The sequence below is a fragment of the Piliocolobus tephrosceles genome, chromosome 9 (genome assembly GCF_002776525.5).
Source record: "Piliocolobus tephrosceles isolate RC106 chromosome 9, ASM277652v3, whole genome shotgun sequence".
NCBI lineage: Eukaryota > Metazoa > Chordata > Mammalia > Primates > Cercopithecidae > Piliocolobus > Piliocolobus tephrosceles.
The window spans coordinates 21,169,968-21,186,896 of NC_045442.1; the positions used below are offsets into that span (position 1 = coordinate 21,169,968).

Sequence of the window (16,929 nt, forward strand, 5' to 3'; positions counted from 1 at the left end):
GGGAAGTTTGAGGCGGCGAACCTCCGGAAGTGACAGTAACAGAGACTGCGCAGGGGCCCTGAGCGGGAGAGTCGCGACGAGGGCGCTGGCCGAGAGGCGCTCGGCTTATAGCAGGTCCCGCACGCGGCCAGGGTTTGCTCTCTGCTTGTCCTGGACTGAGGTGCCCATGACGGAGTCATCCAAGGAGGAAACAATCTGTTCCGGGTGAGCCCAGGCCGCCCCGGATATGCGATGGCTGAGGAGCGGACACCAGGGACCACACTGAGGTGGGAGTCAAGGCAGGGAATATAGCACGATTTTGGTGGTCTTTGCCCCACCAGAGTAGGAGCCTGCCCTCCTGAATGTTGAGACCAACCTGGCTTACTAGGATATTTCTTCCTTGGGTGGGGATTTATTTCTAAGCCCTCTGCTCGATGACTCGGGCGGGAAACTGAGGCACAAGTCAACAGCGTCTGCTCCGTGGTAGTCTGTATTATCCATGTAGCTCAGATCTTCTTCCAGATCTTCGGATCCTGTCCAGGCAGAGATGCCCTTTCACAAATCTCCCCCGAGCTCGCCGTCCTGCCTTCCGTTTCCCTCGCTCCAGGAGGCACTTCCTCTTCTTTCTTCCCTGGAATCTACTAATTCGGGTTCTTCTCCTGTACTCTTCTGGTCATAATTTCACACACCACACACCCTCTCGCTGTCTCTCTTCCCTTCCTTTCCTTGCGTGCTCTCTTTGCTTTCACTCTCGCTCCTTTACTTTTGGGCCAGATTGACTGTTCTCTTGATGTTTGGGTGGCGGGATGGGGGAGACTGCAGGCAAATGGCATAGACCATGTCTGACTCACCCTTGGCTTAATTCAAGACTTCATAAGAGGCAGCTTAGAATTTCATAAGGGGAGTTCGTTGACTTGCCTTCTATTCTGGTTCACCCGTTTGTGACCTTGGTCTAATCACTCAGCCTCTCTAAGCCCATTTCTATTCTGTGAAGAAGGAAACTGAATTAGATCAACTCTAAGGTCCTGGTTCTCGGTTCTAAAATTCTTTGTCTTCTCAAACTATTCACTAAGCGTTGGATGGTGACAGTCCCCTGACAAGCTGAGAAGGAATAAAAACAACTATTTTGGAATCATGTATCCAGTTTGCATACCATTCAAACTTGTACCATATTTTGGATAAGTTAAAAGTAATTCTTTTTGCCATTTGACAAGATATGCATCCCAAAGTGTAGTGCACTTGTGAGATGCTGTGCTGTAGGTGTTTATTGTAGTTAACAAGTATGGTATGTAATAAACGGTTTTTTGCGGGGTTTTTTGTTTGTTTGTTTTGTTTTTAACTGAACTTTCCTGTTTTGTTTTCTTTAGGTTGGGTTTGAGACCAGGATACTGGATTCTCCTAGTTAAGATAAAGAGCTTTGGGTGCCTGACAGTGAAAATGGTGTAATCTGCGTAACAGTTCACAGCTTGAAGGCATGACAGTTAAAGAACACACATGGACTTGTGGCACATGGAAATGTGCACACAGAAAAAGGACATCTATAATTCTTTAAAAGTAGGAAGGCGTTCTTCCTCGCCAAAATGGGTACATTCTGTTCAGTTATCAAGTTTGAAAATCTCCAAGAATTAAAGAGACTGTGTCACTGGGGTCCCATCATAGCCCTTGGTGTTATAGCAGTATGTTCTACAGTGGCCATGATTGACTCTGTGTTGTGGTATTGGCCCTTACATACAACTGGAGGAAGTGTGAATTTCATCATGTTGATAAATTGGACTGTCATGATTCTTTATAATTACTTCAATGCCATGTTTGTCGGTCCGGGCTTTGTCCCTCTGAGGTGGAAACCGGTAAGAAAGATTCTGTAAGACAGTGAACTTTAATGATAATCACATATTTGGTTTTTGCCTTATCTGCTAGCGAATAATACCAAACACAGTTGTAAGTGTATTACTCTAATCACTGATCATTTAGGCTCAGAGACTTTATTTCATATCTGTTTGAACATATTGATCCAAAATAGCATTTTCCAAAGCAATTTTATTGAATATTTGCTCTGCATTAAAAAAAAAAGATGGAGGTGGGGGGGGGTTCATGGTCAGAAGTTTAGGAAACATCACATATCATACACAGTGAGGCTTGGCTGTAGGACCTTTTTTCATGTAATACTTTAACATCCCTTAGAACTGAGAAAAATGCTTTAGAAACTGCTGGTTTAAATCATAAAGTTTTAAAATCATTGCACTGAAAATTTAACATTGGGAAGTATAGTCCAATTCGACTTATAGCTTAAAAACTACTGGAAAGTTTATGCTTATGAATGTCCATGTTTCCTGCTAAGGGACATCACCTGATGGCTTGTCAGAAAGGCAGAATCTTGAGCTCTACTTCAGACCTACTGAATCAGAACCTTTATTTTAATAAAGTGTCCAGGTGATTCTTAGGTATATTAAAGTTTGGGAAACACTGGTGTATATCGTGTGCTGTGTACTATTCGAAATGAGTACAGGGAAGGGCAAGACACAATTTGAATTCTGAAAGAGCTTATAACCTAAGCAAGAAACAAACGCACTTGTGCAAATCACTAAACTATAAAGTAGAATGTGTTGGGTGCTGTTAAAGTTAGAAGAATTGAGCATTTTCAGTTGGGGACCTGAGGGAGGAGTGGGAATTTCCAAAGGAGATGGGGAAGAGGGCATGCAGGTTGAGAGAATGGTGGGGGCACATATTCAGAAGCAATGGACAGCCCTGTGTGACTGGGGAAAGACTATGCAGTGCAGAGACAGCTGAAACAAAGGCAGATCGTGACAGTCTCAAATACATGAGAAATCGTAGACAGTCTCAAATACATGAGAAATCGTAGACCATAGAGAGTGTTAGGAATTTTCAGGCAGAGTCTGACACAGTCAGAGTTGTGTTATAGCAATGTTGTTTTGACAATACACGGTTTGTGCTAAAGAAAAACTACAGTAAAGGAAACTAGTTAGGAAGTGATTAAAATGATTAAAGTGATAAAAATGGCCCCAGAAACGGGTGGTGACGGGTAATGTCAAGGAGGGAGCAGATTTCAGTAAGAGTATCAACTCATGCTTAACTCCTCCCTCTAAAATACCTGCCGAGTTGTCAGCTGCCTTTTTCTGAACTCCTCAATCCGCTAAGATTTGGGGTGAGTAGAACCAACTAGTGACATTGAATTTAGGTGGAGCACAGGGAAGAAACATTTAAAAGGACTTCTGCGTAATTGGGAAAGTGATGCTGCTCTTACCAGAAAATTGTTATTTAAAAATATAAAATATTTTTATATATCCTCAAATAAGAGGACTGGAAGTACAAGTTAAGATTCCCTCCTTCCCCTGTCTCCCATAAAGGAAAATCATACCTTAGGAATCATACTTGGGTTCAAGTATCTGATGCATTTTTGTTTCTGTTTTGCTGCCAAGGAAATTTCTCAGGATACCATGTATCTCCAGTATTGTAAAGTCTGCCAAGCATACAAGGCACCACGTTCACATCACTGCAGAAAGTGTAACAGGTACCTGTCTTTCTTGCTGTTCAGAGAGGATCCATCAACTAATTACTGATGTTTTCATTGTTCCTTCTACTACTTTAGTGCTACTTCTATTCACTGCAAGGTTGCCATATTATAAAAAATACTGTCAAAATACTTGTATCCATAATCCCCATTTTATACTTAAATTATCCAGATAATGAATAGATTTAATTCTTCTTTGTTACAAGTGAAACACTTTTCTAGAAAAATACAGATTTACTTTGCCTCTTGTCCTGCAAGAACAAGGGAAAAATTATACTTTAAGTTTGTTTCCATATATCAAGATTAATTGTGTTAGTCAGCTGCCATCTGGGCTAACTTTAGAATTGTTCTGAGTCTAAATTATAAGGGAGATCTGCTTTCCCCATTACTTATTGACAAACATTTACACTTTATACAAATCTAATAATCCAGGTGCCTATCATCACAAATGTTTTAATATCAAAAACTTAATCAGAAGAAAACTATTAAAAATGTGAAATAACCTGCAACCTTTTTTAATGCACAGCTATAATCACTGATTAGTAAGAAGTTTAGAGAACTGTTGAAAGCAAATAAAGTTTTGTTTGAGGCCAGAACATTGTCTTCTATCAACAGTAAGGAACAGTTGCACGGCAAGACTTTGCTTATTATACCATATCTTATATTCTGGAGTTTGCTTGCTTAGCTCAGAGATCCACTAACTAAAGGATACTATGAGAACAGGAAGGAAGTTACATGTGTCTGTTTGAGTCCATTAACCCCAATGGAAATTTATAAGAGATTTGTTGAGTCTATTGTAGGTCACTTGGGTCACTGCACTTACAAGCTGGAAGAAAACCAGGAACCACGCTCATTTCTTTATAATGAGCATTATAAAGGACCCTCTTTCAGTGGGTCTCCTGACTTCTTTAAACAAATACTTGTAGCAGACATCTTTTCCTCAGAAGCTGTTAGAAAGCCTGCCCTTTCCTGTGTTGTTTAGGATTTAAAAGGAGTCACTGTTCATAATTGTTTAAAAGCTCATAAAGATTTTTCTTTCTGTTCCATGAAGTATAATTCTCCTGTAGCTTATGGACATGCTGGATTCCTATTTGCTTGATCTTTTGAAGACCAAAGTTATTTAAAGTAGACAGAATTTTCTGCCTCATGTTTTATGTAAATTTTTCTTGTTAGATGTGTGATGAAGATGGACCATCACTGTCCTTGGATCAACAACTGTTGTGGTTACCAAAATCATGCTTCGTTCACACTGTTTCTCCTTTTAGCACCACTGGGTTGTATCCATGCTGCTTTCATTTTTGTGATGACTATGTACACACAGCTTTATAATCGGGTAAGTGAAAATGAAAATGTTTTATTATAAAATCATCCATGCAAGATTAAATGGTAGTTATCAACATTTAAGAGTTTCATTTGGAAATATGCTTTCTGTGATTTAGTTGGGGAAATAGAACTTTGTTTTACTGATATATGGGTTCCTTTTTAGGAAGCATTAAAACTTAAATTTTGAGATGAGGAAAGATTATTTCTTCTGAAAACTTACATACATGCTCTAGATGAAGCTGATAAATATTTTAATACTTTATATGTAATTTGTTAGACTTCAGACTTAATAGTTATGGAAAGAATAGTGAGAAGAAAAAAGACAACACTAGTGCTTCCTACTTCCATCCCATTCATGTGGCAAGTTGTAGTTCTTTGTTCATTTCTGATTCTAGTGCCCTGGAAGGTGGCTCATGGAGCAGATACATACCATAAAATATAAACAGATTAAACCAGCAAGAGATCAAGTTGATTTATGGGCAAGTAGTCATGAGATAAAGTTCAGGGGACACAAACAAAACTCCCTAAAGAGGCCTTGAAAGTAAACGAGAAACACACACCTGATGGGACTGCCAAACTGTAGAGTCTGTCTTTTGGGGAGGGGACAGCCCATATTTGATCTGCAAGCTTGTGATGTTTGGAAATTCTAGCCCAGAACAATCTGAAAATCTGGATTTTTATGTGAAATCTCTTGATTTGTAAATGTTGGCACCTAATTCTGAATGTTGAAACTTTATGCAGGCCAGGCAGCACACATCTGTGGTCATATTTGGCCTGCATTTTGTCAGTTCTTCACCACTGTTTGTAAAACACGAGGGAAGAAACTACTGAATCCTAGGCAGCAGTTGTCACCGTGGAAGAATACTGCAGTGTAGAATAGCAAGGAGAAGAGAGAAGACATAGTTCTGGTTTAGATTAGTGTCTAGTGTTGTGTATGCATGTTGATGTTGGTAAGGTCTCCTTGACACTTACTGAGGAAACAACAACAACGAAAAGTAACATTTGAGAAAACTAAGAATGATACCCTGCACATCGGTCTGAGCTCGTTACAATATTACTTAAAAATAGCTGGCCGGGCGCGGTGGCTCACGCCTGTAATCCTGGCACTTTGGGAGGCCGAGGCAGTGTGGATCACAAGGTCAGGAGTTCAAGAGCAGCCTGGCCAATCTGGTGACACCCTGTCTCTACTAAAACTACAAAAAATTAGCCAGGTGTGATGGTACATGCCTGTAGTCCCGGCTACTCGGGAGGCTGAGGCAAGAGAATCGCTTGAACTCGGGAGGCGGAGGTTGCAGTGAGTCAAGATCGCGCCACTGCACTCCAGACTGGGCGACAGAGTGAGACTCCGACTCAAATAAATACATAAAATAAAAATAGCTGTGTTTGCTTTGGCCACAGGGCCATGTTGTCATCTCTTTGATCAAGTTATTTTACATGTCACAGTAGAGTCTGACCAGTTACCACAACCAAATATTTTGTGTGTGTGCTGTTGTTGCTGTGCTAGCTCTCCTTTGGCTGGAACACGGTGAAGATTGACATGAGTGCAGCCCGGAGAGATCCTCTTCCAGTTGTTCCATTTGGATTAGCTGCATTTGCTACCACCTTGTTTGCCTTGGGATTAGCTTTAGGAACAACCATAGCTGTTGGGATGTTGTTTTTTATCCAGGTAAGCATCTCAGTTACCTCTAGTCAAAAGTGTCAAGTTGTTGGGACTGATTGAACAAGAAAGAGAAAGACTATATTTAAGTGTGCAGTATGAAATGGAAATTATTTTTACTTATTTCATTTAGGTAACTAATCTCCTGTGTATTCTTCAGATAATTTCGATTTAATTTTGCCAGAATTTCTAGGTATTGATTTAGTTTTTCAAATGTTAACTTAGAGTTAGGTAAGTTCTGGAGCACATCAGAATTGAGAGAGCACTTCTCACCTGTACAGTCTCTCTTGCTCTTCACCTCCACCCCAATAGAGGAGTCTTACTGTTCTCCCTTCCCGACAGATGATTAATTCATTGATTCTCAAAAAGGTTAAGTGACTTACCCAATGTCACCCATTCATGTACTTGGTAAACATTAATGTTATTTTATAATAGTATCTATTTAATAATAGTAGTAATCATAATATAGCTAACATTTATTGAGCACTTATTTAGGCACTTTACATGTATTAGCTCATTTAATCTCCATAACAGCCCTATGATAAAGATGCTATTTAATGCCTACACTGATGAGTCATTCTGCTAATTTTCTAAGGCTGCAAAAATGATAATGAAGAGGTAGCAGTCCTTAGGAACTGACAGTTAATATTAAACAGTTAATCCAGGGCCGTATGTCGTAGATTTATGTGCACAGCGCTATGAGAGGACAGAGGAGGACCTGGCTCTGAAGGGACCAAAAACCATTCCTTTTTTTTTTTTTTTTTTTTTTTTTTTGAGATGGAGTCTTACTCTGTCACCCAGGCTAGAGTCCAGTGGTGCGAACTCAGCTCACTGCAACCTCCGCCTTCCGGGTTTAAGTAGTTCTCTGCCTCAGCCTCCCAAGTAGCTGGGATTACAGGCGCCTGCCACCACACCTGGTTAATTTTTATGTTTTTAATGAAGACAGGGTTTCACCATCTTGGCCAGGCTGGTCTTGAACCCCTGACTTTGTGATCCAGTCACCTCGGCCTCCCAAAGTGCTGGGATTACAGGCGTGAACCACTGCGCCCGGCCCAAAAACCATTCTTACGACTATTGCATTCACGTAATTCGTTCATTGATTCGTTGAAGGCCTACTGTGGGCCAGGTATTATCCGCTAGGCCCTTGGAATAGAATGAGGACTCCTGGGCCAAGGCTGTTTATTTTTGTTGTTGTTGTTTGTTTGTTTGTTCGTTTGTTTTGAGACGGAGCCTGGCTCTGTTGGCCCAGGCTGGAGTGCAATGGCACGATCTCGGCTCATTGCAGCCTCTGCCAAGGCTGTTTCTAACATACTACACTGTCTCTCTGAAGGCACAGCTAGACTTTAAGGGAACTCTTGGTTTTAAAATAATCTGGTTTTGTTTATACTTTATTATCATCTACTAACGTGGGACCAAATTCTTTGAAAAATTTTCCCCAATGCCTCTAATTTAGAATCATATTAGAAATAAACTAAGATCCTATAATATAAAAGCCTGTATATGTGGAATCAGTCATATCTAGGAAAATCAAATAATAGAATAAAGACTGAATACATTCATTATTTTTAAGGCAAGTGAAATATTGAGGTTGACTGAAATGAGTCACTGTTACTTCTCATAAATAGATTAATCATAAATGTAAAGTTAGTTAAAAATAATGATAAAAGATTTTAATAGCAAATTACAATGGATTATATCAGTGTTTTATTAATACTCTCCAAACCTTGCTCTGAAAATAGTACTTATGACATGAAGTTTGATTAACATACTAGATTCAGATTTGATTATGGATGGGTGTAATCATTGTTACGGAGAGGTACTGTGGTGCAGTAGTTAAGAACGAGGTCTTTGGAGTCAGATGGCTGACATGATAATTGTGGTACTTAACCTGTGTTTTCCTTGGTATCTTTATCTATGGAATGGAGTAATAAAAGCTGTCTCAGAGAATTATGAATATGATAATATTAAAGAAACCAAGGTCACATTATTAAATTTTACCATCTATCATTTAATTTCCAGATGAAAATAATTCTCAGAAACAAAACTTCTATTGAGTCATGGATTGAAGAGAAGGTAAATTTTAATAATTGTTTCTTCAATATTAAAAAAGTATATTAATAAAGGACTGGTAAAGTCCTCAATATTAATAAAGTCTGTTAATAGAAAAGTGCCTGAAAGTGAAAACATGGCTGCCAAATGGCTACCATAAGTCATTTGCATGCCACATAAAAGGTGAATATAGGAAACATTTTTATTCATTCTATAACTCCCACAGAAATGTGCTTCTCATACACCCTGAGTGGTTGCAGAGGCCTAAGCCACACGTCAAACCATCTGTTCGTTATCTCTTAGACTAGAGGAGAAAGCAACCCATTTGGAAAGGAGCTTCCACCCTACCAAGCTGCCATCAAGTTTTTCTCAATGTTTTAGACATTCAATGAAGCGCCTAACATTTAGCTCATCACAGACCTCACAACCTCCAATACTTCATGCTGTCCATTGTGATTCTAGCGTGAAACACAAATCTGACTACCCTGCTCCTTGTTTAAAACTTCTCAGAGCCTCACCATTCCTGTGGCAGGGGTTGAAACCCAAATACCTGCAGGGTCTGGGCAGATAATGTCCATGAAGGAGAGCAAGCCTGTATATCAAAGAGTTGCCTGGCAGACCAAGCTGATTGTTGCCAGAGGGGAGTATTCACAATTTCCAAATTACAAAATAGGGAGAAGGATAGTATCGTTTTATGTCCTTACAAATCTCTTTAGTGTCTGACTTAAGACAGTTGGATTCTCACTTCTGCATTCAGTCTGTTGAGATATGTTGCTTCGATTGAAGTATGTGAAGATCCAACCTCACACAGATAAGTAGGTAGAAAAGGATAGAGTATTTTAATAGGCCTTTTACATGATAATAGTGGATGTTCTTCCATATTACGTTGAAAACTTGACAAGTGATATTTCTTATCAGTAAGATTTGTATACCTTTTTATTTTAAAACTCATCAGCCTGTCTTGCTCTTTGAATGAATCTTTTACCAATATGTGGTTTTATGTAATATCAGGCATTGGTCATTTGGGAGATACTGATTTACTGGGTTATGTAGATTTTCCAAACGTTAAACACCTTTCATTAGACAGTATCCCAAAACTGCATTCACTTATATCAATATATCAGTTTTATAAGAAAAAAATCCTTAAGTATTGGAAAGCTGTCAAGCTCACAGTGGTAGATGCAAGTTTTTTGTTTTTTTTTTTTAATCCTAATATGCATTTGAAAGCCTTATTTTTTTTACTATCAACCCATACTGTCAGTCAATTCCCTTGAAGTGACTGCCTGACTGTTCATTTTTGAGAAAATGTTCACCAAGTACTAAAGTCCAAATAACCTTAGTTTGCTACATTACTCATTCTTTCAAGTAAAAATAGTGTTACATTAAAGAAGCTGGCTCTACAGCTTTTGTTACCTTACAGCTTAACAGCTATTTTCCTTGAGATGATCATTCTACTTGGGCACGCTTTATGTATACTTCTCATTTTGTTACACAGACTGTTAAAAATAAAGAACATCTCCTTGAGAATTGAGATTTAATGTTTAAAAATAACTTTTACTGCTTCATCAAGGACGTTCTTACATGAAATTGCTCATAATGACTACCAACACAGTTTGGTGCCACTGCCTTGGTTTCTGCTAAGATGCCAACAGTTTTATTCACCATCGCAAATGTCAACACAACAAAAAGACAAGTAACATTTCAGTGTTATTATGAAAATAGCTTGGCCTTAATGACTAGCAAGAAAATGTCTTGAAAACTCAAAGTGATCCTCAAAGCATGCTTTGAGAGCCACTGATGTACAGGTTTTAGGTGTGAGCTTCTTAGCTTCTACATAAATAAGACCTTTTATGACTTCTTTTTTTGTTTTTTGGCGACGGAGTCTCACTCTGTTGCCCAGGCTGGAGTGCAGTGGCACAATCTTGGCTCACTGCAACCTCCACCTCCTGGGTTCAAGTGATTCTCCTGCCTTAGCCTCCCAAGTAGCTGGGATTAAAAGATGTATGCCACCATGCCCAGCTAAGTTTTATATTTTTAGTAGAGACAGGCTTTCACCATGTTGGCCAGGCTGGTCTCAAACTCCTGACCTCAAGTAATCCACCCACCTCGGCCTCCCAAAGTGCTGGGATGACAGGCATGAGCCACTGCCAACTTCTGTTTATCTACTTCTCCTGCCTCATTTCCTACCCTTCTCTACACTGTCTCTCACACTTGATACTAAATTACTCATAGTTTGTACATCTTATGCTTCCGTATCCTTGCACATGTTGTTCCCTCTGCCTAGAATGGTCTTCACTCTTGTTTTGCCTGATTTCTTGCTTCTCAAGACTTAATTAAGGTATTGTTTCTCCCAAGGACCCTTCCTGGACACTCCCTAGACTTGGCTAAGTACTTTTTGTTTCCTTTGTTCCCTTTTCCCATAGCATCTACCACACCCCTTCGTCACCTTTTAACACACAATATTGATAGAATCCTAACTTCATTGAGTGTTTCTGTTAGGCAAAGACATGTCTTAGTCATTTTATAAATTACTCTTATATTTACCAGTTTTTCTTTGTAAGTAGCCTAGATCTCTGTTCTTTGAAATTCAGTCCCTTTTGAAGACTCTGAAGCTTTTGTTTATAAAAAAGAAAAAGAAATTATTCTTTTACTTTCTGGAGAGGATGAATTTATATAATTTAGTAGATTCATATGCAGTATAGTTTAATAATTATTTTAGTAAATAGTTAACTTTAATATCACTTAACAGATAATTGCAATAACATTTTTTCCATAAAACATTGTCCCCTGATAATCAAATATTTCAAAATATCATTTCTGATAAGCACAATAAATATACTGACATGAGATTAACATTTTTTAAATTATTTTTGCTAATGACCAAGGCTCCTTATAAACCGCCATGCTACATTTAGAAATTAATTCAGATGAGACTGAGTATGCTCAATGGTATGGCCATACACTAGAAATTATTTCCGAATTGGCACTTTATTGCTGAGTAAAAAATTCAAACAAATGACCATATTAAATTTATAGGAAATTTCTAGAAATTACCAGGTACTATATACAACAAATTTGAAGGGTTTGTACACAAATTGTTAAAATAAATAATGTATCTTTGTACCACTAGGTGTCAGTGGAATTTAAGAAATCCAAAGCCAGCTTATTTCCTTAAGTTAAAACTAACAATTTAAATGCCTGGAATATAATTTATGCAAGCTGAATAGTTATGTACATGCATAACATGTACATATAAATGCATATATAAATGAGTATGTATACATGTGTGATAGTATAAAAAAGAAAGAAGATCTCCGGTATATACCTGCTAGCTTTAAAAAATGTTTTTCATAAAACAACTCTCCTATTACGCCTTTCCTGGCCATTCCCATGGGCATCACTGCCACCCAGGATATAACTGTTACCTTCTGATACAACTGTTACATTCTGATGCACACCACAGAAAAGTTCTATCTTGACTAAAACAGTTCCATCCTGAATAAACCCTTAACCTTTCTCCTGAATCTGTTTATCAGCATCCCTTCTATATACCTGAATTGTTTTGTATTACTGAACAACCAGGAGCATTGAGGACTTTTTATATATGAGATAAAGTTAGCTGACTCTTTTAGTAAGCCTTTATGAGTGCTTATTCCTAAAGAAACCCTATCAGATATTTCCTAGGTAATCGTGTACAAGGTTGGTGTACTATATCAAGTTCTTCCTGTACTGTGATGAAGTTGTCTATTGCTTCCATGTACACTAATATTACAGCGAGGAGGAATTACTTTTATGAATGCTAGAAACTTGAGAAATAAGTGTTCTCAATAATATATTGCTGAAGGCCACTTAGACAGAGGCAGTGGCCATCTTATATCTTTGTTACCTACAGGCTAAAGATCGAATTCAGTATTATCAACTAGATGAAGTCTTTGTTTTTCCATATGATATGGGAAGTAGATGGAGGAACTTTAAACAGGTATTTACGTGGTCAGGGGTCCCTGAAGGAGATGGACTTGAGTGGCCAGTAAGAGAAGGCTGTCACCCATACAGCTTAACAGTGAGTATTTTTGTTAAATAGCCCTTCCTTTTTGCCTCACCTTCTTTCCCTTAACTCCCCCTCAACTCAAGTGACATTTTGTAGTAAAATAAGTAATACGAATGTTTTCACTCTGTCAAAATGAATCTAATAATTCTAAATCTCTCCTTATATCATGTCTCTCCCTTTATTTCAGTATCTCCTTAACTCTGTATACCTGTGAGATAAAGTCCTGATCCTTTAACACAGTTTTATGAAATCTGACCAAAAATTACCTTCCAACTTACAGTATCATATGAATTCCTTGTACATTCCTGTCACCCAACTTTGCCCACAATTTTTTCATCTTACATGACCTCCACTCTATCTAAAATTATTAAGACTCGTTCCAGTCTTACCTCTTCCATAAAGTCTAACTTACCCCCGTAGACTCATCTGAATTTGGCATTTAATCACATACTACCCTGTGGTAGCTCATGAAGTCTCATTTTTTTATTTAATTCTGGTACCTTATATCTGTAACTTCATAAGATTCTAGGACAGAGATCATGAGTTATCTTTATTTCTCCTATTATATCTAATATAGTGCTATTTAATAGTAGCTATGTCAAAATAAGTTATAATGATGACCTTTATTCATTCATTCAACTTCATTATTAAATGTTCTTCATTATTCATTTGTAGTGTGTCTGCTATGTCTCTACAGAATCAATGAATCTCAGTGTTCTCACCTGAGAAGCTTCATGAGGGCAGAGAATATACTCCCTGATCCCTGGGCCACAGTAAGCACTCTAGGAATATACACAGATGAGGACATTAGAGAGTGAAGAGCTAGAAGAGGACCTCGCTCTCAGCCCCTGGTTCTTAGCGTAGGGCCTTTTTTCCGTGCTAAAACAACCTGTGGCCTTTAAATTATCAGCAACTTGAAATGCTGGAAAATTGGGGATTTGTCATATCACTTTGACAGTTGATGAGGAAAGGCTATTTTTCAACATTGAGACAAGAGATTTAATTTTTTTCTTTTCATTTCTTCCAGATAGAACAGTTGAAACAAAAAGCAGATAAGAGAGTCAGAAGTGTAAGTACTTCTTTTGTGGTGGTAATTGTTTTTTCTTTTGTTAGGCTCTGTACTTCCATACAGTTTTTTTAATTGACTGACTAGAAACCAATTGTTGGCTTTTATTAAATAGTATTCCTTAATACATTTGTTGAAATTTGATGCAGTTAACTTTTGTTTTTATTGAAATAGTTGGGACTAGAGGTTGGGAGGAATTTAGTCAATTTGTATTGCCAACATAGGAAAATAATTATTCTCAATACAGCTCCTTAATGTGAAACCTATCCTTACAATTATGTTGTTGGATATGATGGCCACCAGCCATATGTGGCTGTTTTATTTAAATTTGTTAAAATTAAATAAATTTAAAAATTCAGCTTCTTATTTGCATTCACCACATTGTAAGTGCTCACTCAGTAGCTGCATGTGTCAAGTGCTGCTGCATTGGATAGCACACATACAGAACATTTCCATCATAGCAGAATGTTCTCAGCCCTGCTCTAACTTTAATTCTTAGCTATGGGCTTAAAATGAAGAGTAAGAAAAGCCTTGAGAACTAGAAACATCAGTTGCTTCCCAGGGAAGGGGATGGGGAACTGGGAGGTTCCCCTAGAAGGGGAACTAGAAGGCTTGTCACTGGATATTTTGGATCTCCCTTTAAAATTTGAAATTCAGACTTAAAACTCAGATATCATGGGTGGATATTTAAAGGTTTCTTCTGATCACTGATGACAGGTTCGCTATAAAGTAATAGAAGATTATAGTGGTGCCTGCTGCCCTTTGAATAAAGGAATCAAAACCTTCTTCACAAGCCCCTGCACTGAAGAACCTCGAATACGGCTACAAAAAGGGGAATTCATTTTAGCCACAAGAGGTTTACGGTAAGTAATAGGAAGTACTGCATTTCTTATTCGATGACAAAATCATCTAGCCTAAAAAATTAACTTTAATCTTTTAAATATTTCAGATACTGGTTATATGGAGACAAAATCCTTGATGATTCCTTTATAGAAGGTATGGAAATGGAACGACATGTTTAAAGGACAAGACTATTAGCAATAATTCCAGATTTTACAAGAGTAACTTTTAAAAACCAATCATGCCTAATGCATTGGGGAACTGCATAGAAGGGCATATCACTAAGCAACAAAAGGAACCTCCTTATATATTTCTCTATAGCGCTTGTATTTTTCAGGTCTTTTTAATGATAGCTAATATTTGAGCTCATAAGTATGTGACAAGTACTTGTATAAGTGCTTCCCTTAAGGTGTGAAAGTCCCCAAAAGACTCGGAGGTAGGCACTATCATTTACATTCTATTGAGGGGGCTCTGAAGCACAGAGAGACAACTTGCCCATAGCTATGCACTGAAAACAGATGGAGCGAGGGCTTAACTCCAAGTAATCTGACTCCACATTCTGTGCATCAAACTCCTGTACTATTTGCTCCCCCGACTTTGAATGAGTATTTCTCTTATTATAAAAACCAGTAGATTGAAACTTTGCGTATTTTTTTTTTTTTCTCTTCAGTTTTATAGTTGTTTCTTTTTAAAGTTAAGATTAGCTCGGGGTGTTCTTTAAAAAACAGTTGGGGTTAATCATAAATTAACCTCTTATGACGGCCGCGATATAGAAATGTGTATGTTAGGCCAGGTGCGTGACTCATGTGTGTAATCCCAGGACTTTGGGAGACCAAGGCAGATGGATCACTTGAGGTCAGGAGTTCAAGACCAGCCTGGCCAACATGGTGAAACTCCATCTCCACTAAAAATATAAAAATTAGCCGGCATGGTGGCGTGCGCCTGTAATCCCAGCTGCTCCAGAGGCTAAGGCAGGAGAATTGCTTGAACCCAGGAAGCGGAGGTTGCAATGAGCCGAGATTGTGCCACTGCACTCCAGCCTAGGTGACACAGCGAGACTCCATCTCAAAAAAAGGAAAAGAAATATGTACGTTAGAAAAAGTCTAAAAAGGAAATTTACAAAGACTACAAGAAGATAGTTCCCTGGAAAAGACATAGTGTGATGGTGTGCCAAAAACACCTTTCCTGATCATACACATATAAGTAAACACCCATACTGAGTTCCCCCTGACTCTAGTTAGGAGCTGTCTTTAACCACATTAGTCCCTGTTCTGGATCATAGAATTTCAGAAATATCTGTTCCTAGCTTGTAATGAACATTTAAAAACCTTAATTTTTTTCCTCTTTAAACTGTGCTTGTATTAGATAGCAAAGAGGGGAATAAAAGTCTGACTAAAAGCTTATTAATTTGAAGTAATAGGACTTACTGCTTTCAGTAATGTCACTCATCCATCAGACAATTTCACCTCAGTTTCGTTTTCTCCCTCAGGTGTTTCAAGAATAAGGGGATGGTTCCCTAGAAAATGTGTGGAAAAGTGTCCCTGTGATGCAGAAACAGATCAAGCCCCAGAAGGCGAGAAGAAAAATAGATAGCTGCTGTTAACATGAAATTATCCTTTAAGTCTGCTTAATTACTTGAAAATTGTACCTATTACTAAAGAATTATGCAAAGAGCCTACTCTGGTTAAGATGTTCTTTTCCTCAAAGGTGCCCTAGTGCCATGATTTAAATATTTTTATTACCGTTTTGAAATGGAGAAGCCATTCTGCATATGCCTTTGATTTCCTGCCCCTCTTTACCACCTCTTCCTCCCCTACAAAGGAAAAACATTTCACCCAAGTAAGTTAGCGGCATTTTCTCTAGGATTTTCTTATGCACTGCACACTCTGGACCTCACCTGCAGATACAGTTCCCCCCTTGCCAGGAGCATCTGCATGTGGTACTTCTCTTTTCCCTCAGTTGATATTTCTTATATGATATTCTAGATACTATAGAACTCAATTTGTCAGATTCAGTATAAGCTCAGATTTTGTTACCTGTCTTTTAATAATGCAGATTTTGTCAAATCAAATAAAGATCAATGGATGTTCTGTATAATCAGTTTTTACTTAAGGCATTTTTCTTTTTGCCAACTAAAAAGGTTCATCTTAGTTCCTTATGGAAAAACTGCTCTGCTGCCCTGTGGACAATTGGCATCTTAAAACATGTCTTAAGACATGACACACTTGCTTCAACATATTAACCCTATTAATGGGATATTGCGGTCATAGTGATGGCAGTGGATGGCAGCGGTGGCCTGAAGGAGGTGAGGGGGAGCCGTGATAGGAGCCAAGCATAGCTACAGCTGCCCAGTCATGGCTGCAGACCCGGGCATCCCTGTACTCTAGGGGGCCCAAGGGAACCCCCAACCATCACCACCACCAACCACCTGGCCTCTC

At 38.4% G+C, this 16,929-nt stretch overlaps 1 protein-coding gene across 3 annotated transcripts; it reads left to right on the plus strand.

Moving 5' to 3' along the window:
• Positions 1–19: 19 nt before the first annotated feature.
• ZDHHC6 (zinc finger DHHC-type palmitoyltransferase 6) lies at positions 20–16,588 on the plus strand. 3 transcript variants are annotated; one of them, XM_023206615.2, is made up of 11 exons: positions 20–266; positions 1,347–1,826; positions 3,417–3,508; positions 4,682–4,841; positions 6,336–6,497; positions 8,508–8,561; positions 12,430–12,597; positions 13,613–13,654; positions 14,369–14,514; positions 14,601–14,647; positions 15,981–16,588. In XM_023206615.2, exons 2-11 carry the CDS (start codon positions 1,560–1,562, stop codon positions 16,082–16,084), a joined length of 1,242 nt encoding a protein of 413 aa, XP_023062383.1. In that variant the 5' UTR covers positions 20–266; positions 1,347–1,559; the 3' UTR covers positions 16,085–16,588. The 3 variants fall into 3 exon arrangements, with proteins under 3 accessions (XP_023062383.1, XP_023062385.1, XP_023062384.1); XM_023206616.1 differs by having other exon boundaries at positions 23–204; XM_023206617.2 differs by lacking the exon at positions 6,336–6,497.
• The last annotated feature ends 341 nt before the right edge of the window (positions 16,589–16,929 follow it).